General features: G+C 36.6%; 1 protein-coding gene and 1 long non-coding RNA gene across 4 annotated transcripts; both read right to left on the bottom strand.

The window, feature by feature from the left end:
• Positions 1 to 575: 575 nt before the first annotated feature.
• Positions 576 to 13,139, bottom strand: LOC125692325 (zinc finger protein 543-like). Of its 3 annotated transcripts, none has more exons than XM_048942669.1 (4): positions 13,029 to 13,139; positions 6,745 to 6,939; positions 6,305 to 6,355; positions 576 to 5,705 (listed from the first exon to the last, which is right to left on the bottom strand). In XM_048942669.1, the coding sequence occupies exons 2-4, from the start codon at positions 6,899 to 6,901 to the stop codon at positions 5,110 to 5,112; spliced, it is 804 nt and encodes a 267-aa protein (XP_048798626.1). In that variant the 5' UTR covers positions 6,902 to 6,939; positions 13,029 to 13,139; the 3' UTR covers positions 576 to 5,109. The 3 variants fall into 3 exon arrangements, with proteins under 3 accessions (XP_048798626.1, XP_048798625.1, XP_048798627.1); XM_048942668.1 differs by having other exon boundaries at positions 12,976 to 13,129; XM_048942670.1 differs by lacking the exon at positions 6,305 to 6,355 and having other exon boundaries at positions 12,976 to 13,129.
• Positions 13,140 to 23,173: 10,034 nt separating this feature from the next.
• Positions 23,174 to 26,883, bottom strand: LOC125692237 (uncharacterized). Its single transcript, XR_007376535.1, has 3 exons — positions 26,760 to 26,883; positions 25,796 to 25,881; positions 23,174 to 23,207 (listed from the first exon to the last, which is right to left on the bottom strand). It is a non-coding gene; the product is annotated as an uncharacterized LOC125692237 (long non-coding RNA).
• Positions 26,884 to 27,293: the final 410 nt, after the last annotated feature.

The following is a 27,293-nucleotide window of genomic DNA, read 5'->3' as shown; positions in this document are numbered from 1 at the left end:
CAGGCAATAAGCTTGTACGTTAAAAGGCAGTATGAGTTAAAACTACTTAATTTAATAAGTTAAGCATTTTGTCAACAGTTATCTAAGAGTAATCAAAAGCGATAACTGCATTTTCATATGGAAGTAAGTAATTCAAGAAATAGGGCTCACTGAGCAAGAATTCCTCACAGATTATTTTTCTGGAATAAGCTCATTTGGAAGAACAAATTATTACAATATACACATGTGGAAGTAGTGACTCTCTAACAGCTGTGAAAGAAGACTTAACAAATCAGATTAAATACTTATAAAGGAAGAAAGTAGTACAATTTTTAATGCCTGAAGACTGTCAGAGCCAAGCCCTTTTGCATTTGTGATCTTTTGCCCCTGCATTTCAAAATAAATTGGAGCATTGGGCAAGGTTCATAACACATTGTTTTTATGTGTTTCTGTCAAAAACTTACATTGATTTAAAAGAAACTTAAACCTGATGAAGTCAGTACTCTTCCATGAAACAGACTTTTTATTCTCTTGGTAAGACTATAAGAAAAGGAATTCAAATAAACTCAAAAGAAACCAAATATTACACTTAGCAGAAGTTGCTAAAACATAAACGCTAGTATCTGAAAACATCAGAAATACCTTCTGTACATACAATAAAAACTGATGTTTGCTTGGCTGTATTAGTGAGTATTCAGTTTGTCCTTGACTATTTATAAAGTACTTCAGACTCCTCAGCTTCAGGCACTGAACATTCTCCAAATTCTTCTGAAATTTAGAATTGTGTCCTTTTCCATATTTTTAATCCTCCATCCTGGGAGACATTGTACCCCCCACATACATTCTGTGGCATGTAAAGATAATTACAGTAACAAAAGAAGAAGCCTGCTAGGAGAGGTATGTTGTCATACTGGGCATTACCAGAATAAGGAAGCTCAGAAACAAATATTTTGGAGGAACACACTGGTTGTAATAACTTGACTGCTAGGAGACACCTTCTTGGGACCACAGGGGAGGAGGAGTAGCACTCCTAAACAAATGTCTCTTTACTGTCCCTAAATGCACTCAGAAATGTCCAGAGCAACATGCATTTGTTGCCCACCACACTGGAGTAGCAGCCCTAACAGAGTCCATCATAAAGCATGATTGCTCTCTGCACTTTCTACAAGCACATGAAGAAAAGCCATTCTTGGTAACAGTAGCTCCATTGTTAATAGCATCATCTTTAGTTAATTTCTATAGTCTGAAATTAATTTTTCTCTCCTGCAGTGTTTGTTTTCAGGTTTTAAGAGCCTAATCTTGAGGACTGAATCACAATTACAACCTTATCTCAGAAACTGACACCACATTATTAGAAAGCAAATAACTAGAAAATTATCTGGATGATAGAAATGAACATTTTGGCCCTTTTCTTTTTGAACAAAAAAATTATCTCAGTGACCAAATACAGATAAGATCACCCACACTGGCAATATGAGTTCAGACACTGCAGTGCTTTCCTCAAAAAAAAAAAAAAAAAAAAAAAAACCTGTTGACACCTCAGTTAGCAGGTCATCCAGTTGAGATGGGAAGAAATAAAGGTTAATCTTCTGCTATATATGAGCAGATTGATGTACAGTGAGAGAAGCCTCCCTTTTTTCCCCCAACCACCATTACTTAAATTTATAAAAATCATGACTCTGAAGTGAGATAACTTTAGTACTTGAATACCAAATGAATTTGTACGGAAATCTATCAGATACATAGCTTGTTTATTAGATATTAATTTAAAACTGATACTTTCCAACATATACCATTTACTATCAAAAGGAAACTTATTATCCTAATTGCTCTTTATAAAGAAATATTGAGCACTCCTCAAACTCTCCACATAGTCGAAGTTAATTGACAAATTATCAGCAATACATAAAAGAATTAATTAAACTATTAATAAAATAACTGTTGCACATGCATTTTCCATTTTTCAGAATACAAGAAACTGCTCATGTTCTCCAGACAATGGGAACATATGTATCACTCCTGCTTTCAGATCTGGAATGCATTTAGTTCCAGGAGAATGTATTAATTCTACAGCAATATGCTAAAATTTTCACCCCTTTGAGGGTCTGACTATAGGCATTTAGACTTTTTGGATTTACCACTCTTCCAGATGCTCTATATACTGGTCCAAATCAACCAGGATTTCTCTTCATGCTGAGAATTAAGCTTAACAGATCACTCAAAAATCAAAGTTAATTGTTTCAAGAACAAAAAGAAAAACCACAAATACTACCCATTTAACTACCAATGTTCTAGAACAGCCACAAAGACCTGCATTTATCTACTCCAACAATGTTGTTATCTGATATAAAATTTCATATCTGAAATGTCAGTTAAGCATGAGGAAGATGTGGGAAAACTAAGGAAGGATTTCAGAGTGGAAAAGAAGCAATAAAATGCATCTTATTGGGATCTGTTACAAAAATCAGGGACATGAAGAAAGATAGGCAATAAACCACAGAATCACACAATCATAGGGGTTAGAAAGGATTTTGGAAGATCATCTAATCCAACTCCCCTGCTAAAGCATGTTCCCTAAAGTAGGCTGCACAGGAAAGCGTCCAGGCGGGTTTTGAATATGTCCAGAGGAGGAGACTCCACAACTTCAATAGGTAGCCTGTCCCAGTGCTCTGTCAGCAAATACCTCAAAGTATTTTCTTATGTTTAGATCAAACTTTTTCTTCCAGTCTGTGCCCATTGCCCCGTTGTCCAGCCACTTGGCACCACTGTAAAGAGCTTGCTCTATCCTTTTGACACCCACCCCAACTTTTAATCATTTCTTAAGGAATTGCTCTCATTAAATGTTTAAATGTATTGTTTGATCCAAAACTCATTAAAGTAAGACAGAAAACAGAAACCCAACGTGCAATTTAACAGTTGCAATATGCAGAGTACAATCGTTGTCATTGGTATAAAAGTTCATGCTTGGCTGAGAAATGCAGATGTTGGTGGGTGCTCACATATAAGAGCATATGCTTTTGGTCACCAATACAACTGTCAAGTATCACCAATCCACCACAAACAAGGGTTGTAATACTTAGCCTTTAATGAGTTTCAAGTTAATGATGCTTATGTATTGTCCAGATACAATATACAGACTTACTTATGTAGTCACTCTAATAAAGATTAAAGCCCCAAAACATCAAGATTATATTCACTGTAATGAAGTTTTAAAAAAAAGTAAAACAGAAGTAGTCAGTTGTCAAAGCACAAAACTGAAGCTTCACCTCATAGTAAAATGTTTTCACATAATTCGTATTTACTATTCTAACAAATACCATTAATTTAAAGGAGCAACAAAGAAAAGTTTTGTTTTGTTTTGTTTTTGCATATACTGTCAATAATCTCTTCCAATAATCTTATACGAGATCAGAACAAAACACAGTACATCAGCTAGAAGATTAAGTGAACTCAGGCTTCTAAAACTGTGCATAAAATGACTGTTGGATCAGAGATAACATTATATGAGGATTGGACTGAATCAGCTTTAGAGGTCCCTTCAACCTCTTCTGCGATTCTGTAATAGATATCTGAGATACCTATGATATCTTAGAAATACTTTTAAAATATCAAGATTTCCTGATTCTGATAACTTTTGCCAGACACTTTGGATGGCAGGTTCTGTGAAAGGGGGTAAAAACAATTACAACTTCAATATATTTTATGTTTATTAATATACAAAAACAGTCTTCTGGCGTTACTACTGCTAATATGTCCACAGCAAAGCTAACACAGCCCTTAAGCAAGGTGGACTCCCATCAAGAAAGCAGGCTGCTTCTCCAGCCTGCTTTGGTGCCTCAGAGTCTCTCTATCCTTTCATCTCAGTGAACATTGGTGAAATATCTTTAGCAAAGGAACTGTCACATACATCAACACTCTGATATCTGTGGACTCATAAGATGGGGCCCAACTTTAACAGAGACTACTTGGTGAAAGTTAAGAGGGGACAGAGAGAACGCAACAGTCATTTAAATTCTTAGTAACTGCCAAATTTTACATTAAACACATAACTGCATAATAAAAGTACTCTTTTTATTTTTGGTTTGAGTATCCCGATGATTCCCGTGACAGTAGAGACACTGGTCTGACATGTCTGTCTGTAAGTCCAATTCTTAAGTGATTCCTTTCTCCTCAACTACATATTAGGTAAGCTGGAAATTAAAGATTTCTAGAAGATGACTCCTAACATCAGCATCAAAGATGTTCTGCTGATGCCAAGGACTTACAGAGATCTATAAGCACAGGGAGGGAAAGAATGGTTTATTTTGATGTTTGATCAGATGCTGATGCCTTCAGAAATCCTGGATGATTACAGAAGGCTAGTGTTCAGAAATGCCTTGCAAGTTCACAACCCGAAATCCATTAAAAGGTGAAAAACTTCTAAAGAAGAGTTTTAGAATATTTTCCTTTTAAAAGCCAATGAAAAAGACATCTAGGTTTTCAGAACGTTGCTCTTTAAACTACTCCAGCAACTTCAGTATCCAGATGCATTAGTCCACATTCTACAGTGAGAAACTTAAGGTAAGTTAACATTTATTTTAAAACAAGTCATAAAGGCATAGATAAAGTAATTAGCACACGGTCATCCTGCAGCTGAACTTAGAATCAAAACTGTACCAATATAAGTACCTAGTTCTCATCTTTGTCAGTAATACGTCCTATTTCTCTCTCAAATACCATCTTTAAAATAAATTCAAACTCCTGTTTCCATCTTAACAGAAACTTACATGTTAGAAGGAAGATTCATTCTTCAGCCAATGGCCTGTCTTAGCAATTAGCTGATCTTCCAGCCACACTCTTTGCGTTAGAGGCGACCTACCAGAATTCAAGAAGCATTTAAACAGTGCTCTCAGAAATACGATCTGAATTTTGGATAGTCCTGTGTGAAGCCAGAAATTGGACTCAAAGTTCTTGTGAGTCTCTTCCAGCTGGGGATATTTATGATTTTACCTATTTCTTTGCTTTGCCAATCTTAGACATTACCTGCACACAACTTTATGTTAGATCAGGTGAAAAAAAAAAACAAAAAACAGGTTGCTTCTTCTTTCTTATTCCTGTAACTCCAGCTTACTGAGACTCAAAGGATCACATTCACAGGTGAGGATGAGTTATCAGCTCAGAAGCATGGTGGAAACACTGATTACACTGTAAGCACATATAGGGCCTCTTCTCCCTTTTGTGAGTTCTTTGATGGATAACGAGGCTAGATCTGCAAGTAAAACGATCACCACAATCTGAACACTCAAATGATATTTTCTGCCTCTGGTGCATCTTTTGGTGCTGAATCAGAGCCGAGTTGCAGTTGAAGACCTTGTTACACTGCGTGCATTTGTGAAGCTTTTTTGCAGTCTGGGTACACAGATGATTCAAGAGGCTTGAGCTGCGGCTGAAACATCTTTTGCACACAGTGCACTCATAAGAACTCTGTCCTGGTGAAGGTCTCCCTGAGATCACATTGTCTTGGAAGTTTTCCACATTACAGCATCTCTTCTTGGATACCGCTGTCTGTTTCTCCTCAAAGGCTGTTTGCAAACTGGCATTTTGAGACTTTTCACCCTTCTGACAACCTTGGTCATTGTTCTGGAAGATGTTTTCTCTTTGGCTTCCTGATGACACCTTGTGCTTTTCTGCATTTTCCAGTCCCTCCTGTTCATGATTCTCCCCTTCCTTCTCAAGTCTATCAGCCACTGAAGATTTAAAAAAACAAACGAACAAACAAACAAAACCAACACTTTGCTATTGTCTACAAACAGCAGATATTACTCCTTGCCACCTGTAATTTGGAGCTAAGACTTCTAAGCACAGTAGTATAATAATATGAAATATGTAAGTTTTAACATTTTAGTGATAGTGAATCATTTACCCTCAGCTTTGAGAATTTACAATTGCAGTGGAAAAAATTTAAATATGCTTACATATATAAAATCCTAAACTGAATCCAAGCTGTACAACTAAGACCTCAAGTTTCATTGTATTCAGTATTACAAAAGGGGTAGAAATCCATTGTGCATGATGTTTTCAAAGGCATTGATACTATTTTGTATTATCAAAGAAAGAACAGCAATCTTACCAATCTTTAAAAGACATAAGAGGACATTGTAACCATTAATTTGACCTCTTGCAATTGAGAGGCTTCGAAGGTTGAATTGAACTCTAATAAACATGTTCTGTTTCAAATAATAATTAAAAATTCAGCACATGGATTACTTATATACCTATATATCTGAGATACGTAGCAAAGCAGGAAGCTTTCTACATTCTACTCTGTAAAAATAACATGACTTACAACCATCACGTCTGTTCCTTGAAAAGTCTTGACAATCTTGCTTGGTAATCCCTTAGGACAAACACAAGGAAGAAAGTGGATTTTATCCAGTTATGTATGCAAATCTCCAGATTAATGCATTAATGCAGATTAATCTTTTATCCTTGTTTAAATCAAAAGCCTTTTGCTTTAAAGACTAAGATGGAAATCTGTCTCCATAATTTCTATTTTCATGTTCTTTTTTAGTAAGGTACCAGATGTGAAGTGGATTTTCTGGTATGAACGCCTGAACCAAGGTTATTAGAACTTCCAGACTCAGGAATGTTAAAGATGAGACAACTGATGAGGTCACATTATTGCTAAATCCTGCACCTGTAGAATTTCTGGCCAACCCTCAACATTTTTCTCCCTGTTCTCCTGTATAAAAACCTGCATGCTACCACATCTTATGTGCTTATTACCTAGCTCCTTAAGGTCGTCTTCTGTAACAACTGTTAGCAGATAGTATTTGATCTTTGATTCTTTGCTTTCTTCTTCCTCGTTATGGAATGGTTCTTCAGGCTGTGGCCAGTTAAGCTGAGAGCTAGAAGACTCACATAATTTCACAGGATCGACCATCTTTCACACAAGTCTTCAATCTTGAAATGCTCTGTAACCTGGAAATGAATCAAACACATTACTGTAGAAGCAAGACTTTCAAATCAGAAGAAGTCAGAACAGGCAGAACATTGTTTCATCCCAAATCAAGGAATACATACTGCTTGATCCTATGTAGGATTTCTTCAACTGAATCAACACTAGAAAATATGTCTTTTCTCAGTCTGCTGAATCAAATTTGAATTCAGTTTTTAGATTTTGATTCTAGCTCCTAGACCTACTGTGAGTAATGCTAAATAGTCTTAGAGAGTCTATGTAAAGGTTTCTCAGCCATTTCTTCCCTTCTCTGTCAGTTTCATCCACATGCGCTCTTGGGTGAATCGAGATTTTATTTCCAAATACTTCAAAGTTCCAGTGGAAGTTACTCTTTAAAGTGTCCTTTGTCTCTTTTGTGCCTTCAAATTCTACTTGTATAAAGGAGAAAACAATCCTTTTATAATAACATTGAACTAAATGCACAAATAGTCACAAACAGTGTAATATGACATAAATAAATCCACAGATTATGGGTCAGTTATCTATCTTGGAAATTTTAGGGGAAAAAAAAAAAAAAGAGCTTTATTTCAATTTTCTCATCATTTGTTTCTTCAGTGGAAGAAGTAGAATAAGTCACATTACATTTAAATTTTCATCAAAGCGCACTTGGTGAATTTTAATTACCTAATTTCCTACTTTGTGACTTTATGCCAGAACCTCAAGCCTTTCCATTTTTCCATGGGACTTTTTCCACATTTCAGCATAATTCATGGCATGCTCAGAACCTCCAAGTTCCCATCTGGCTCGAAAGAGGTCCTCTTGTAGGTATTAAGTTGCCCTACTTTACTCTGTATAACATGGGATCCTGATACGTCCAATGGCTCATTGAATTTTCAGACTCTAAAGCTCTAAGCTGTCCACATGAAAAGATGATTGCACTTTGGGAAAACCTAAGACGGCAAATCTTTAAAAGCCTACTATAGACAAATTATTATCATGGGAAAATGGGAGTCACAAAGGCATAACAGCTCCAGTTTCATTCTAATTAGATGGAAATGTTAAGTCAGAACAGTTGCTTAGTTGGACCTACCCGGACGACTTTCCCAGACCCAGCTCTTATAGCAAGATATGAAGGAACTGTTACAAGATATTCACGCCCATAATTTGCACCTTTTCTAAGTCTCCAATTTCATCTTATAATTCCAGTCATCTATAATGCTCAAAGGTACCCTTAGCCTCCAAGCAGCGTAATTTTCTGAACAGCTAGTACTGCTTCTCTGTGCTGATACTTACCTCTTGCAGGACAGCTATTTTGACTGCCATTATCTCCCCTGTCTTCCAGTCTTACTACACACCTCTCAGCCATTTCTGATGAAAAGCAGATTTCTGTAGGTGACCAGTAGGTTACAGACCCATTCAAAGTCAGACAAATAACCTTCACAGCTTAAACTGTGGCAGGTAAAACTTTCCTAGACCGAGAATAAAGGAGACTGCAAGGTATGAAAAATCTGCTGGCACCAAGAATCTTGACATCTTGCCATGCCAGCAAAGAATGATGAACTACTCCATTGAAATGGATCCTACTTTCCTCATTAATTAATGACTGTGCCTTACCAACCCACAAGATTTACAAGTTTATGTCAGTCTCTTCCAAATTTCAGAGCTAATCCTGTCTGTTCCTCATTACATGTACATTGCTCCAAAAGTAATGCCTCCTTTTTTTTTTTTTCCAATAGAAAGTACAAAGAGCACAACAACTCTATTTGATAAAGCAAATTCTCAGCTACAAAACACTATTGTTAACACAGTCACCATCATTAGCTATGCATTCTCACTAGCAATATACAGGAGCCTAAATGCAAAGTTCACAAAAATCTTCAGCAGCAGAGGTGACCCATTGTTCACAGCTGCTATTATAGCATCATTGTTGAGATGCACCCACCACCCACCACATATCCACCTTCTGTGCTCATATCTACCATCTGATCTCCATAAACATTAAGCAAGAGTCAGTGAACATCAATGGTTGCCATTTTTTTCCACACTGAGAAATTCAACCACACACATGCTTCATATGTATCTCCATGTCAGACACCATTTCATCAGATTGCCCTTCCACTGTCATCTATCACAAAGGAACAACATGTAATGGAATATTGTCAGGAAGGTACAACCTCTAGTGCCGCACCACCAACACCCACTTCTGATGTTGTGAGCCAACACAATAAAATAAAAGACATTACTTCTGAAGGGTGGAGCACCCTTCATACTATATTAAATCATAAAGTAAGTGACATTCCAGTAATGGCATCTAGTTCTAACACATTTTTCTGTGTCTTGTAGGCAGTCTTTTTCTCCCCTACATCAAATTTGTGCAAAAATTGCTAAGCCTTAGTAATTTATATCTGATGAAAGCTAATGAAATTTACTTTCACAACTTAAGAGTCTGCAGAAGCATGAAAAAATGTGGATGGAATGGCCAAGGCAAGAAAGCATACATACAACTGAGAAATGTCATCTGAATGGATCACAATAAATAAATAAATAAATAAATACATGAGATCCTACTCTTATTTTCCACAAGATTAAAAAAAGTCAGAAATAAACAAGAACTCTTCCATAAAAGGCTCTGAAACAGAGATCATAAAATTTCAATAAAAATTGGTTATCTAGAATTTCTGGCTTCTTTGGATGCAATCTAAACATAATGAATGTGATAATTAACATTTCTGCATTTTACAAAGCATCATTTAAAAGTTACATTGCATGAATTTTCATGTAAAAAGCTATTAAGCATACAGTTTTTAAAGCTCATTCAATATTCAGAGCATTTCTAAAAGCAGTTATCTATGGAATTCCAAAAATATATTTTCACTTTATAAAATTAAAATTTAGCCCTGATTATTTCGGACAGAAGTTTTCAAATGGAATCTAAGTACATACTGATAGAAAAGGACAATACATAAGCAAAATAAAAATATAATTTTATTATCTCACCACTGATAATCCAAGTCTACGGTGTTGGGACACCTCTTCCACGAACCCTTAGAGGTGTAACACTGTTTACATATGTCAGGATAGAGAAACATAAATGTAAACAATAATAACATTTAAAATATGTATTTTTCCCTGTTATTTATAATTTGTGCTTGCAAAGAAGTGCTTTTATCTCTGTGACAGCTAGAAATCTACTCGTACCAAACTGTCACGGAAAGTGAGATGGTGGATCTTGGTCTCAGCCAGAATGGGAGTTTTCTTAGGAGCTCAATTTTAGAAGATACATAAAAAGTGTCAGACAGTAAATGATGTCACCTGCACTATCTATAGACTCCTCTATTACCAACTGCAAGCTGTATTTAGAAATACAGCGCTATGCTGTCTCAGTCTTTAAAAGGAAATCTACTCCAAGAGCTATCTCAAGATAAATGCATGAGAGTTCTGTAGTGGAAAGAAGAGCGCAGAGATGCAGTAGCAGAACGAAACAGAAGAACTTGCAACTTTCAAAATAATTAATAAGGAGGGCCTTTCAATCTGATTTTACCAATCATTTATTGTCTTTTTCTAGATGGTGTTAACGTACATACAGTATATGTCCTTTTAATAATTTGACTTACAGTAAATTTTAAGTACCATAGTTTTAAAACTACAAGTAGAGACCAGTACAATCTATTATGTACATACATGAGAGCCCAGATTCCCAGACTCTGGCTGCAATCTGAGGAGGCCAAGACGGGGTGCGTAAGGATGCGGCCCAGTGCATCTCGCTCTCGTCGCCCCTGGCCTTGTCCATCAGCGTTCCCCCAGACAAAGGATCTCACAACCTTTGCCCAGGACTTGCCTGAACTTGTTCATCTGTGTCCTTCAAACAAAGGATTTCACAATCCTTGCTCCGGACTTGAACAAGTCCATCTGTGTCCCCAGCAAGCTTTGAGACACAGAAGTTAACAGTATAGTCTCTTACAGTTGGCTCGAGCAACCTCCTCCTAGGGAGATAACCCAGCTCCTCAAGCCAGGGGCAGCGTGACTGAAGAGATAGCCCTGAACCCCTACTCCATGTGTTAAGAGCTGGGGCCACCAGGTGAGGGCGATATCTCATCGAAATAGGTGTCCCTCCTACTGGGGATAGGAAGATGAGTCAGCTCCACCCAGGCCAGTGGAATTATCTCCTTTCAAAGCATTGGCAGAAGGCCAGATTTATGCTCTTGATCATGTGGGACTGATGCGTACCTACAGGCAATTTAACGAGGCTTGTGTTAATTAGGGGGGATTGGGAGCAATATTCGATTCGGAGACTACGTTGCCCTCCCAGCTTTTCTGAAACGACATCTTCCTTGGAACACCAGGCTGTGAGGCCCCCACCCCAGGCACCATTCAGTCTTTACAGCCCCCGGGCTTTGGGTGCTTTAGGAAGCTAAGCAAGTTTCTTAGCTCCAGCTTTGTTCAAGACCGCTGCAAGATAAATACGTTGATTAAATAACATTCTTGCTTAAACTGTAGTTCTCTGCTGCTTTATGGTCATCCCGTGTTTGACACAGGAAGGCTGATGAATACAGTGCCTGGCAGGGAGCTGGGCGCATCGCCTGCCGCTTCGGGAGAGGTTCGCAGCGCCAATGAGAGCTGCTATGTCCCCCTCCAGGTTACGGCTGAAGCGGAGTTCCTACGTCTGGAAACACAGCTCAGATACTAAGCGCCATAGGGTGGCTGTAAGGGGAATGCAGGAAGCTCCAAGCAGCCCTGCATGTTACCACACGAAAGAATAATTCTACAAACTGCTCGGCTGCTTAACACTTTCATCACGTTTTCAATTTTGCTGAGATTCTCTCTTAGAAGGACCTGTTCTGTGTCCCAGATAGAAAATGTAAGACCATGACAGGCGTTTCAAAAGAATACGGAGAGCTAATTATAAATCCACTGCGAACTCTGAGTCCAGGATATTTCAAGAATTTTCTCCTGTTGCAGCATGTTGCTGCATCGCCTCTCCAGTTCTCCCTCTCCCCATGCACTTTGGGGAAGCAGATCTGAAACAATCCAAAAAAAGCTTGATTTTAAGCAGTGGGTCAAGCCGATCTTGACGTCCCAGCCCAGCTGCTTAAGCACGCACCGCAGCTCCTCAGGACACAGGAGGGCAGGAGCTCCTTGTTTCCACCCGGGTAGGCTGTGCAGCCTGCTCCTCATCAGCCTGCAGCATTCTGCCAACCAGCAGGAAAATCGATGAGGCAGGCTTATCTGAAGACCGAGATTACTTCCTCCAAATAGGATGAAGCACTTAATACTTGAGGGTCTGATGAGGACTGGTGATAGCTGAGTCTGCAGCTAGAACGCAAAATCCATTTCTAAGCCTAGTCAACCTACTCAGGCCCCGGCTCCTCTCTGTTCAGCAGCTGCCTGGACAAAGCTTTTCTTTCTCACTTCATTAGAGATTTCACCTCAGTAACAAAGAATCCAATCCAGGCCTTGATAGCAAACATTCCTCCACCCCCCCCCCCACCCCCCCCAACCCCCCCACCCTACCCCACCTCTTCCCCGAATCCAGGTAAAGCAGTCAAGGGTTACTTAAGCTAGAAAAATTCTAGCTTTTTTTTTGTCCTGAAACTCAGTGCAGCTGAACATTCAGTGCCCCCTGTTGCAGGTTTTTCTCTAAGCAGCCAAAGCTGAGGGATTGTTGTATATGGCAATCTGCACACAAGAATTTTCCTAAAAGATGTCTTAACTCTGATAGAAAAACTACAAACGGAAAGGAAAAGAGAAACAACTTCCATGGACAGAGCATAATAAACGCAGTATTTACGAAAAAAATCGCAAAATGTGTAACACCATCTCTTAGAGTTCTATTCACACATCCTCAAAACGTTAACGAATCCTCACATCTCGTGCTGCATTTGGGAAAGAAACCATGGAGGTGTTAACTCTTCAAATGTTGCTGCAAACAAATTTCACACACGTATACATATATATCAGTTAAAGAAATTATGAGATCTGAGTGTTGATACTGACAAAGGTGGTCAGTTTTACACTTAAAGTCAAACCTTACTGAATCCATCCACTCCGACGACACTTACTGTTGGAGATCAGTTCTCACCCTCTATTGAAGACCAGCACCACGAGCACCGACCTTTGCGTTTTCTGCGGCTGCTGAAGCACAGGCAAACAAAGAGCCTCAAAGACCTTCCTGCCCCACTCTCCACTCCCTCAGTTTAGGCTTTACTTTCGATTTCAAGTTCCGGATCCTCTCCTGCTGCTCCGCCCCGGTTCCGTTTGAGTCCTTTGTCTCACCAGTCTTCTTCCTGCATATCGCTGCTGGCAGCCCCTGGGGCTCGCATTGTTCTGGCCTGGCGACCTGGGCTACCTGAGCACTCTCCTGCGGTGGCCGCATTGCTGGCATGCCTGTGCTCAGCTGGCTGTGCCACCGCAGTGTCGCCGAGGGCTTGCTCGTTGCTTATGCTGGTGTAGAAGGCTTATATTCAGGTTAAAAGCAAACTAGTATACTCAACACATTTTTAATAAGGAGATGTTACTGGCTCTGTCTTGGCTGCTGTGCATACCTTCCTGCAGTTTATGTAATTTTCTGTTAATATCTTTACTATTAATTAACACGAAACACTGAATGTATGTATTTGTTAACACTTCATATAAGTGGTTTCCTCATATGTACAGAAAAAAGCAAATGTGCTACTACAAATTGGAAGATAAATAGTCCTGGTGTCAATACATCACATTACATCTTATGTTCTGAAACATCAAGAGTAGTCTTATGATCCTCTTCTGTGTAAAGAAAGTAGAAAAATTAAAATATTATTGGTTTACAGCAGTTACGTTGTTTCTACACTAGCAGCAGAAAGTAGCAGGAGGAAGTCTCCTGAGTCAAATACGTGTACAGAATTTCACTGGGCTTCAATTTGACATGCTTTTTAACGAATACCAGTATAGAGGATCTTCAATTGCAAATTTATGGAGCAAAGTTTTCTATAGAGCTATAGAATCTGAAAATATCATTGGAACCAAAAATAACATAGACCTACTCTGTGCAGATTATTTAGGGTTTAGGCCTGAAATTATTAATCAGTGGAGCTAGTAATGGGTTTCTCTGAATAGACAGTCAAAAACTGCAAAGGCAAGAAGTATCTCCTAGTTATTCCTTTGAGATCCAGCTTAAGTCTTTTTTTTTTTTTTTCTATTTTTTTCTATATTTTATTTTCTATTTTCTGCACGGAATAGTAGCAAGTGTCATTATCTTTCATACACATTCAAATAATCTATTTTCTGTTAGTGTAGCACGCATGTATGTGTCTTCTTTCAGTTCATAGGGATTGTTCCTCCCCTGTCCATTGTTTCTACTTCTCATATATTACCTAGGAAGGCTGGAATGGCAATTACATTCTTTCTATAAGTGTTCATTGAATTCTTAATCTACAGTCTTCAGAAAATTTTTGAAGGTCAGAGAGTGTATGGGAATATTGACTTTATGAATATATTCATGAGCTTCTTGTGACAAAGTTACATTTAAAAATCATTTCTCTTCTTACTGTATGATACAGTAGAATATCTGATTTGAGAGAATGTGCTTTCAATTGTGCCCATACAGACAAATGGCAAAGCAAAATGCAGAGTATGCCTAAAATGCAAAAGGTGAGGAAACTGCATATGAATATAGCTCATGACAATAGCACTTGAAAATATAACAGGTATTAGCTATACCATCCCACTAGAGTTTCTGTTGCTAAAAATTTATATTATCTTCAAGGCAAGTGAAGACATCTCATTTGTAATACACTGGAACACCAACTTTTTTTTTTTTTTCCTGAAGGCAGGAAATTCATCATTTATTTTTATTCTTGTTAAGCCGAGAGCTCTGCTAGTCTGAGAAACAAAACAGATGCAGTCCTGCTTGCTTTCTTTCTCTTTTTCTTTCTTTCCTTTTTTTTTTTTTTTTTTTTTTTTTTTTTTTTAAGAAAGAATAGTTCCCCTGCTGTCATTTTCAACTTACAAACTAATTAGACTTACAGACATATAGCCAGGAAGATGAACATAAAATGTAAGGACCTGATCCTGAAAGAAAACCTGCAAACTTCCAGTGCCAATGAAACCAATGCAAATTATAGAGGATTTTACTTATTTATTTTTTCCCTCTGGGCCCAATTTCATCTTCCCTATAATGGGACCCATGCTGAGACAAAAGAAAATGAAAGAGCAAATATAATCTGTTAAATATTGGAAAGTTCCAGGCAGGTTGAAGTCCTTCATTTCCTTGCAAGCATATGACCTCTTTTCTTTTTCTTTTTTTTTCCAAAACAGGAGGATTTATTCAATAACCTGCAAACAGTTCTTTTATGTTCTATAAATTATGATTGACATAGTCTATCATCACAAAATATACCAGGGCTGCTTCAAAAGTAATGTCTGCTATTAAAATAGGAGGCCCACAGTGTTAAAGGCAGATAGTGATGGTACATCAGTAGAGACTGAACCTTCCCACCAGAGTTCCATTACATTTTGTTTCTGTGACAGATAGCAGCAGAGGGACACTCTGACAAAATGGCATCTGACATGGAAGTGCATATGAAGCAAAGGTGTGTCACTGAACTCCTCCATGCAGAAAAAATGGCTCCCATTGACATTCATGAATGCTTACTGAACATTTATGGGGACAAAACAGTAGATACAAGAACAGTGGGGTGATGGAATGTGCATTTCAGTGAAACAGTGGGTCACCTCTACCAGTGAAAATTTTTATGAATTAGGCACACATAGCAGGTGAAAATGCATTGCTAATGTTAGTGACTAAGATGAAAAATAGTGTTTTAGAGATGAGAATTTATTTTTTCAAATAGTTATTTTGCTCTTTGTATCTGTTGTAGTGGAAATAAATGAGGCATTACTTTCAGAGCAACCTATGTAGAACTTATCCGATTGTACTATATGTTTCTATTATTTTTTGTCTATTCCTAGAAGGAAACTAGCATATGAAGTGGTAGATATCACTATAGTCATAAAAGACATCAGAAAATTGAAACTTAAACCCAACAAAGAATTTCAAAGAAGGAAAAGGGTTTTACAGATTGAGTAGCACTTAAACTGAAAAGATAACATTGGATAATCTAGTCTGAAATCCATCATACCAAAATGTATGCATTTCTTCACTTGTGCATCATATCTTTCCCAAAACCACATCTTTCAGAAAGGTTTCTGCTTTATAACCCTCGTGTGGGTTTTTGCTAGTTTGCGTCAGTGGTTGACATCTTGTTAACACTTTGGCATTATTTCCAGTGTGAACTTGTTCAGCCTCTAATTACTGATCCTTTCATTGTTGTTGTATTTCTCTACTTATCTAAGAAGGTTTCAGAACTAACATTTTCTTTAGAAGTACTTTTCATCTTCAGTGCAATAATCAAGATACTTTTCAACTTCTCTTGAGAAAAGTAACGTAAGTTCTTTTAAATGTCTTACTAAAACATGACTTTTTCAACATCAAGTTTCCTGTTTTTCTGTATTTTCTGCTATATTACAATATCCTACCAGAACTGTATGTTTTATTCACATAATTCTAAAATTCATAACATCCATACAAAACAGGACTGGAAAGATATTAGGCAGTCATCCAGTTCATCCAGTGCTCCAGGGCAGGATCAGGTATATACATTTTTTATCCAGGTTTATCTAACCTGTTTTTAAAGACTTCCATCACTGGAGAGTCTCTCACCTCCCTAGGTAACGCTTAGCTATCCTTACCAGTAGAAACTAAATCTCCTAACTAAAATAGGACACTTCTATAAGACTTCTGCTAGGACCTGTTAAGACCTTCCTAACGCTTAACAGAGCATAAGAATTACTGCCCATTCTTGTTATCCCTTATGGTAACATATTTGATTTTTGCAGCAGCACAGCACTTCACACAGTTTTAGATTAAAATTCACAGTAGATTCTGGAGCTCTTTTCTGTAAAATTTATATTCAGCTGGTTGTTTCCATCCTTGCATTTGTTCAGATGACTATCCTATGTTATCCTTTCCAGCACTGTCTAAAGAGGTAAAATTACATATCAAATCCTGCATATCTTGCACATTTCTGCACCTCAGCAGCTCCTTTAGGTTGCAACACAGCTTTAAGACTGAGTCTGTTTCTTTGCTTTATGAATCTTCAACTCTCCCCAGTGGTTCAAGTTTTTAGGAATGTGTGTAATCTTTCACTAAAGCATCTATAACTCCTACAGATGCGAGTCAGTTTCTGTAGTGGGGTGTTGTTGAATCTAGTCGATAGTAATGGGTCTTAAATTCTGCCCCTCCGAAGCATTTAGGTGCATTGTTCAGAATTATTACATCTGTGCTTTTCTTAGAACTATCACATTCTCGGATTACTCAAATACTGAAAGCTTGGTTGATGGTAGGTGCTACATTCTTTCTTTGAGAAATCAAAGAGAGATATTGCACTCAGTAAAATATTTATGTATGTGCTGTGGATTTTTTATACGGTAGAGCAGTGTAATTGAGAATGAACTATCACTTAGCATTTTGGGAACATAAAAAAAAGTGAGGTCTGATGCTATAAATAAACTGACACAGAAAATCTCCTCTGATGTCTTCATAGAGTAATTTGCAATATCAGGTGCCAAGTTAACTACTGGAAAGAATCCTATCTATTTTCTGTACAGGTTCCTTGAAGAATAAATGTGTTATCCACCACTCCTGTAATTTACTGTAAAACTATTTAAAATCAGATGAATTAATCTACAAGTATACTAAAAATCTATGTTGAAAAAAACAGTTAAATTGCCATATATCACATATTTGCAAATTCAGCACACATTTTATTTACTAAAAACGTATTAGAAATAACGTTCCTGACGTGAAGCATATGTCCTAAGACATGATGGACGTAGTTGATCTAAAAATGTTAACAGCCTGCAAAATAGAAACAGTTATCATAGCAAGTAGAGTGAATATGTTAGAAGTGCAGGCAGAAGAGGATAATTTTGGAGCATGTGGTCATGAACAAATTCAGATCTTGCTAAATAGTGGAATAATGAAATATTCATCAGGAACCAACCTCTTGTATTTGGGAAAAGCTATGTTTGAGAATCCAAAAATTGGTGGTCAGCAACTTTTGCACTAAAGACAGAATACAGATGAAGCAAGAATTACATTTATTCAAAAGTTCAAATACAATTTATCAGGCTTCCATTCTTACTAAGCATGGAACAAATGGTTAGAAAGTACTTTCTTGAATTTATAAACCCACTTAATAAACAGAGTACTTAAAATGAGAAGAGAAACGAAGAAGGATGGAAATAAAATTGGTTAACAGATATATTCTGTACTGTAGAAAAAATTCAACATGCAAGAGATTTAATTTAGACATTTTTCATAAAATTAAAACAAATAGCAAAGGGTTGAGGTTTTTGTTTGTTTGTTTTCCAATAAAGACAAATGCAGTGTTACAGGACTATTGGTATTGTGTATTGAAGGCAAGACTTTCATTTCAGTTTTGGTTAAAGTTCATGAAACAACAAGTAATAAGAATGTCAAGACAAAAGAACACTGTAACAGATTCCAGGTTGCTCGCAAAACTTTGCTTACTCTGAAAATACAAGGGACCCTGAATGTTTTTAAGCTGTTGATATTGAAGTAATTTGTGAATGGAACTTGAGTTGAATGGAAAATGCCATAAACAAATATAAACAGTTTTGGTAAATGCTGTTTTATACATTCACCTAAATGCTTATTTACAGCTTTCCAATTGTTACGGTGGAAATACTTCATATTCCCAAACAATGAATGTATTAATTTTTTTGGAAGCTAACATTACCATGTGGTGGGAATATGTTTACATTGTGTCATCTATTATTTCAATGTTGGAACATGTGAGAACAATACTTACCTCCTGGGTGCAAGAGAAATCTTGAATCACCTGTTACAGATTCTAAAAGTTTACTAGAGACGTCCAAAAGAAGGAAGTGAATGAGACTTTCTGAATTCAAAGCACGCTCTTCCTTCCTTCCTTCCTTCCTTCCTGCCTGCCTGCCTGCCTGCCTGCCAGGACAGGATACTAGAAAATCTGGAGATTTTCTAGCACTACCATATCGTTCTTGTATGAATGTCATATGTATGGTAACATCTCTTCTAGAGACCAAATTTCTGTTGGTTTATGTTATCAGTTCTGTAGTTCTATCAGACAAAATTTGCTATGCCTAGCTAAACTTCTTTTTAACTGTCATCACGATTCCAGCTGTATTGTACATGAATAATATAACTCTGAAAATTCTGTTGGATTTTTGGTTTTCTTTTTTTTTTTTTTTTCTTCTCTTGTAAAGCTAAAGTTTCTTCAAAACCCAGCTAGAGTAGAATCACTGTTGAAAGTATCTTTTCCCTTGAGAACCAGGGAGAGATTAAACAACCTTTTGTTCAGCTAGAGTCTGTGTCAGAATGCTTTGTTTTACTACAAGAGGAAACTTTGTTCAACATGTAGGTTTTAGCAAGTTTTTAAGTTTGAAAGAATATTTCTGGAAGTATAGGATTCTTTTCTTTAGCTCTTAAAAAGAGCCAAAAATGTTCTTTTCATTATTGGGGTAACTTCAGACACCTTTTCTATGAAATAGCTCTCTCTATACTCATACATATACATTTTACTGATAATTCTGAATTTATTTTATCAAAAACTTCTTGGGATGCCTTTGTAATATCTTTATGTACTATGTGTTATTCAATATCATGCATTTTCAGTAGTGAAACCTAAGGTTGTTTCTTCAGTATGTATTTACAGATCTACATGAACCATTTCACCACAGAATCACAGAATTGCAGGGGTTGGAAGGGAAGAGATCACTGAGTCCAACTCCTGTACTAAAGCAAGTACTCTACAATAGGTCTCACAAGCAGGCATCCTGATGGGTCTTGAATATTTCCGTAGAAGGAGGCTCCACATCTCTGTGCAAACTGTTCTGGTGCTCCATCACCCCTTCCATAAAGTTATTCCGCATGTTTGTATGGAACTGCCTAAGGTAAAATTTTAGGCCATTGCTCCTTGTCCTATCACTACACACCACTGAGAAGAGTTTGGCCTCATCCATTTGTCTTGCATCTCCCTTCAGATATTTATAAACATTAATCAGATCCTCCCTCAGTCTTCTTTTCCTTGAAGCTGAGCAGACCCAGGTTACTCAGCATTTCCCCAGAAAGGGAAATGCTCCAGTAGTTGTCCCTGCCTATAGCAGGGGGAGTTGAACTAGATGATCTTAAAGGTCTCTTCCAACCCAAACCATTTTATGATTAATTATTCATTATTTATTTTATGTTTCTGGTACACATTAAATTATAGTACAGATTCCAATGATAGTCACGGCAAACTATCTTTCATTTATACCTGTGAATGAATGTTCCAAGGAAATGCATTCTGCATTCTAGTTCACCATGCTGCAATTTGTGTACGTAGCCTGAAACAAGAGATCCAAATTCTGATATACACGCTGAAATTCATATCTAATTTGTTATTTACTGTAAGACTACTTACAGTAAAAATCTGGAGACTCTAATCCTGCAGATAACTTTCAACTTGCTTATAAACCCATCCCTAATAATAACTGCCTCAGGACAAATGAAACTCATCAAAATTGAGAATTCACACCCTCCTCCAAAAATAAAAATCTTTCAAATTTTGAAAAAAAAAGAAAGAAAAAAGTTTCCCGGCTATTGTATCACCTACTGAAAAGTGCATCATACAAAGAATTTGAGGGATTAGCAGATCTTAGACAAAGGAATGATACTGCATTCCATTATTAATAGGAGAACAGGCATACCACTGGTTAGAGAAAACAGAGTGTATGAGGGAAAGACGAACTGAAGTAAAATGCAAATCCTATGGGGAAAAAATATATCTCAAGTTTGTCGCAAAATAATAGCTGAAATAAAAGAAGTATTCTGTGCATAGACAGATATTTTAGGCCAGCACACTCAGATTTCAGAAGTTGATCATATTTTTCTTAGTAAACTTCATAGTCTATTTAGGCTCTTAAAACTGAGTTTCAAAGAACTGCTACAATGAAGAATGAAGAAAAACCTAATGATTTCTATCAGCAGTGGAAGAGGAAAACATTGAATTGTATCACTCAGAAAAAGAATACAGGAGTGCAAATGCATTTAAGCAAGAGAGAAATATTTCATTGTTCCTTTCACCACTTAAAACCTATAGAAAATAAATTGTATATAAATTTCAAAAGACACATACGTTTAAGAGGGAATGCTTCAAGACATCTATTACAGAAATTCGTCCCTGACTTTCTAACCCTTCTTGCTTTGCTGCTGCTGAACAGCCCACTTACTACATACTCCAGATTTCATATTCTGGGTTGTGACTTGGTAGTGTATGTATTAGAAATGTAGAGACAACAGTGACTTGATTCAATGTTGCAATGAAAGTGAGGCATCCTGGGATACATTCATACCTCAATCAGTAAGAGTTCAATCAAAAGATAGTTAAAGAGTAATTTTTAAGTAAATACGTAGACAACGCTTTTGGTGAAGTCAATAAGAACAATCATATACATCTCATATAAATTGTTTTTCGAATTTATGGATAGATTTGAAATGACTAAGAAAAGCATAATACAATCTATATGTTAAATCTCAATTCCTTATGTAAATATTTATTATTGTTAACAAAAACAACTGTATCATCTAATTTACATTTAGATCTAGTCTTGGAAATAAATGTGTTTTTTTTTTTTAAATCATCTTTATTTATGATTAAGCAGCACGATAGTCCCCAGCCCAAGCGGTGATTCACTCATGGTCTCATTAAATTACTTGCATTCAGAATGTCCAATTTCACATTTCACATCTTGTTCAGAATATATTTGTGTATTTTCTTCTAGTTAAAATATATTTTTGTAAACACACAAAAAGCTCTTGTGCTTATTTTAGTCTTGTCCTACTTAAAGATTATTTTCTTGCAGAATCATTAAATTGGATAGATTATTTTCTCTTTTGTTACATGATCATCATTGATACTAACAAGTACATTAGCAGTGCAATTCGATATACAGTGATTATCACAGCATTTTTTACTATTGCCACTTGCTAATTAACATCATTTTGTGGATGTTCCAACACAGAAATGGAATTTATTTACAGGTCTCAAGAAGCTTAAAGAACCTCTTCATTCTGATTTGTATGTATTTGAAGAAAAATGGAATTTTTCCTTAGTGAATAGCAGTTCCTGTCACAAGCCCACTGGCTGCTAAAGTAGCAGATTATCTCATTCAAGCATTGCAAAGAAATTGAAGAACTAGGGACTTGTAAAATTCCAGGACAGTGACCCTTTCAGCAATATAAGTCCTTTGAAGTCAGACATACAGGTTACAGAAGTTCTTGTACTTCTCTAACTCATTCACAGGGTAGAGCAAATGTTTCTTCTTGTGACAACTCTGCACAGGAGAAAATCTAAATCCTGAGATAGTATCTAGGCAAAGATGTGGTCACAGTCCACTGGCTTCCCCACCTATATATACCTCCAGAGAATTTATACCTCCAGAGATTTTATACCTCCAGAGAATAATCTTCTTCAGAGATTGGCAGGGCCATCTGAGCCTGAATCTACAAATTCTCTGAGACCATGAGATGATACTAGAACGAAGTCTGGGACTTACCATCTATGCACACTGTGGTAGCTCTGCCATAGACATATCTAATAAGCTCAGTTATGTTGAAATGCTGAAGCTGGTTTTTAAGAGGACATTTTAAGAAGACTGTCATTTGGCCATTTGTCTGCTAACTTAAGCTGTCCTCAATCAGCAAGTACACTATAACTGCTCCTGCTGTCTTTATTTCCTGGTCTTTTCTCAAGATATTTTGGTTTGGTTTGGTTTTTGTTTTGTGTGTGTGTGTGTGTGTGTGTGTGTTTGCTGTCCTACAGACCTGAGTCCCTTGCCTCAATGCTCACAACACAGTAGCTTGTTTTGCTCCTGAGAACTTCCATCAGTAATGTTGCAATACAAGAATGATCTGACATGAGGTGAACTAGCAGGTTTCAAACACAGGAATTGAGATAGTTTTTAGTTCTTTACAATTATTGAATTGCAGTACTTTTTGCATCAGGATACATGTCTCAAAACCTGTGTGCCAATTTGTTATAGAACAATGCAAGTGACTCTTCATGACTTAAAATTCTGTATGTGCTGCTGGTGGACAAGAGTGGAATTCTGGTGGGATTGTGTCCTTCCAAAAGCAGTTCTCCAGAATGGCAGGGGATTTAGAATCAGCCACAATAATGCCAACAATGATATAAGCACATTTGCTGATGGTCTTCTAAAGAGAAAAGCAGTAGCATGAGTTCTATGATTCTATGCAGCTATGATTCTGTGATTGTATGTATTTGTGGGTCTATACTTTGTCTGGATAGTTTCAGGAAATACCTCATTAACTGATCTCAAATTCAGCTAATCAATAATTCATGTTATGCTACTTCTGTTTTGTGCTTGTACAAAAGTTTTAATCCAAAAAGCAACTTGGCTGCACTGTAGAATGTATTAATAAAATCATAGCCAGGAGGTCCAGGATCCTTCCCATTTTTGACACTAGCATAATCACATTTAGAATACTATATACTCCAAAAATGTAAGATATTAATATGCTGGAGCAAGAGCATCACAATGGTCAGGATACAGAGTATGTATGTACATACGTACGTACATACGAGAAGAGGTTAAGAAGCTTAGTCTTTTCATTTTAGAGAGGAGAAGGCTCAAAGGAGACCTTGATATGTATAGATATCTAATCAAGAGAGAAGCCAGAGCAAGACTCTTCTCAGAGATGCATGGTAATACAATGACACATACAGGGCACAAGCTGGAACACAGAAAGTAGAATTAGATATAACAATGAAAACCTATAACATATGTAAGCTGAACTATATGGAGCAAGCAGGTTTGAGTTCCTGTAAGCATTATCTTCTAGATCCTTCTAAATTTAAATTTACAAAAAAAAAAAAAAAAAGAAAAACCAAAAAAAACTGTAGTTCATTTTTCTGCCAGTGTCATGCTCGGTGTTAGTCTAAAGAAAAGATGTGTTATTTTCATTAATGTTCTTGTGAAGAACATTTCATGAAGGAGCCTCTTTTATGCTCTGTTCAGTGCTGTTTGTTACCTTCAATTTGATCAAGTGGCTCATCAAACAAGACAGAAGAGTGGAGTTTTTTTATTTATCCCTGATCTAGTATGTGATAAGGGTAGTAATCTTACTTGCTTCATTTTTCCAGGGGGAAGCAGAATGAAGGGGTCATTAAAAAGAAGAAATGAGAGCAGAAAGTGGTAAAGGGAAAAAAAAACAAATTTTTTCTTTCTCCTTTTTCACATTACTGAAAGTAGCTGTCATGTGAGATACATAATGAAAGCTTCTTGGTAATTCTTTTATTATTAAGGATAGCAGAAACATTGATTCTGGGTTTTATGTAGTCTTTTAGAAAAGAGCCTTTTTATAAATAGCACATAGACAACCATGAAAAAATACCTTGGAGTCTATCACAGTGTCGTCTGAGCTTGCCAGTAAAGTTAGGACTGTATGTTGATGGTGGCAGTACCAAAACCAACAACAGGTCCTCTGTTGCGCTACACATTGTAGAATGATCACACCTTCATCATTAAACATGTGATATACGTACAGTGTTATAGCTGGATAGTTTAAGGTGTAAATTGAAACTTGAAATGTTATGTCAGGCAAACGTTGGAACATTTGCAGGTCCTTATTGTTATGTGTAGAATTTCTTTTGTGCTCCAAGTTCATCTAATAAATGACATTCTCTATGCAAATAATTAAAAACAAATCTAACCAAAAATCCTTTTATAAATACTCAAGTAATCATAAAAACCTTGGGCAGACTCCAGAACTAACACTCTTAGGTGAACCAAGTCAGGCTCTTTGATGGCCACCTAAGAACAATATTTTATTTGATTGGGCAACAACTTTAGTAAAATGGTAGGACTGTCCTACTAGAAGCTGTCAATTTGGACAATATCAATTTGATCCCATAAAGCCGAGGCAAAAAATAAATTTTAAATTTTTCAAGTCATTATTTGAGTGCATTCATGGCAAAGCAATTTCTGAAATTACCTCACAGAGTGAAACCCATTCTGCATTGAATTGTATCTGTAGAAGGGACTACATATTAGCGCTCAGAACTCAAATTCTAAAAATTGGCATCCAAGTGAGGGTCCTTTTCAATGCTGGGTATTCTGCATTTCTGTGTATGACCAACAGCATTTTAACTCATTCTAAGGATACAGTAGTCATCAGTAACAATTACCATGATTTGGCAAGAATTCATTTCTATGCTACTGCACAATTTAACCCTCTTGAGCATCTTCCCTGTATGCTAAATCTTGCTGAAATCTTTTAACCTGTGTGATGCCTTTCCCCCACTGTTCAAAGGTAATTCATTACTTTTTTACTTTAAAATTCTAAGAATTGAAACAAGCTTACAGACTTTACCTTTGAGGTCTGATTCATTTCCCTTTTTATCCTTTATTTTTTTTTAATAGCCTTCTTGGCAACACAGTAATCTTTCCTGAAGGATTTTTTTGGCCTTCTAATCCTTTTTATACTCATATTCTTTTTGTAACTGGTGAACTAGTTCAGGTAAAAGACATTTTTTGTACCATTAAAAATCAAAGTATTAATCTCAAAATCCTTACTATCCAAGTTTAGCTTCTTTTCCTATGTTCATTTATGAACTGCATACCTTAATGTCCTTAGAAATTAGCTACATTCTTCCCTTCTGCCTGTTCTCAACAGAAGGGAAAGTACAAGTAGCGATAATCCAGAAAAGCCCAAACATTTAGGGACAGTACTTCACACTTTACTTTGGAGGGTGGTATTAGGGGCAGTAATCCTTAACTTACTATTCAACTTGCAATTATTCCTCTTTTTACTGTTCCATCCACTATTCTTCCTGCATTCAGGACACAAATAGGGCATATGAAAAGATCTGTGGAACAAACATAACAGAGATCTGTTAGAAAGGTATTTTCCTTAATGAAGGTATGAAAGAAATGCTTCTGTGATCTTTCGGAAATAGAAGGCTACAGTTTTATAACTGTGTTCTTGATCATGCTGTTCATAAAATTCAGCTAAAATGAATGCCTACCAGCACTTCTTGCTTTCACTTTCTTTCCTGCAAGTCTTACAAAGCATCTGATTTTTTTTTTTTTTTCAGTCATTAATCTGAAAGTAAAGGTAAACTTTAGTTTTAAAATCATAGCATTTCCAACCGTTCCTTGGAAGCAAGACAAACTTTGGAAGTATTTCTAAGAGTTATTCTCTAAAATAAATCCTAAGAATGAAAGGAAACTTCATGCAATGCATGTCTTCATTCATGGCATATATTTTAAGTCTACAGCTCATTCATGATCTAATTACAATACCTTTTCTATGAATAATAAGAATGGATGTTTCTGTGTAATACGATGTACTTTCTTATAATTACAGTATTTAACTATGTTTATACATTGCTGGTAGCATGGGTTGTTTTTAAGCTTTTATAACTCACTCTAGAATACTGAATGGGAACTCAATACAAAATCAATTTTCCAAGTTCCTTGAGCATTTCAAACACAGACATATACAGACTGGGTAACTTCAGATGGAAAATAATTTTTAATTACTTGCCTAGACACAGCTCCCAGTGCTCATCTGGGAGTTTTGTTTCAGCAAGGGGAACAATATCAGGGGAATGTTTGTGCATGCATAGTCCAGAAATGAGCTAACATATGTTGTAATTTGTACAGATCGCAGAATCATCTTTATTTTTCTGTTCTACGTCGCACATTTCTCTTTATCTACACTATATATGACTGGAATACTTACCCTCAAAATAGTTACTTTATTTGGCAAGGGTCACCATAGAAAGTAGCTCCCAAAGGCACAATCAAGGCTTTACAGATAGGAAATTTCCTCTGAGCTCATTAATCCGTTACACAAATGGGAAAGATAATGAGCTGTAGTCTCTCAGCTTTGCTGAAAGAAAGTAGAACATGCTCTCACTCTTCATTACTAGCCAGCAACACCAAGTAGCTTTAACTGGACTTGACACTTGAAGTATAATTCAGCACATTAATTTTATCTCAACATATAAAATTAGCTTACAACCAGCGTGCTTTATATACCAAGAGTCCATATTATAATATACACCCTTTTTTATACTATCCTCCTCTTTTGTGAAGCATGAATTAGTGTGTCACGAGTCAGCAGTCTCGTGCAATATTCAAGTGAAGAGAATTTGTTTATATCCGCTGTCTTTCTCTCCAGCTCATTTATTACACATCCTACCCTGAAGATGTTTTTAATTAGTTGATAAGAATGGCAAATAATAAACTTCATGAACATTTTATTACAGTGTAT

Source organism: Lagopus muta, chromosome 4 (assembly GCF_023343835.1).
Source record: "Lagopus muta isolate bLagMut1 chromosome 4, bLagMut1 primary, whole genome shotgun sequence".
In the NCBI taxonomy this organism is placed as follows: Eukaryota; Metazoa; Chordata; class Aves; order Galliformes; family Phasianidae; genus Lagopus; species Lagopus muta.
Note: the sequence above shows the minus strand (reverse complement) of the source record. Positions and strands in the feature narration are given on the sequence as shown.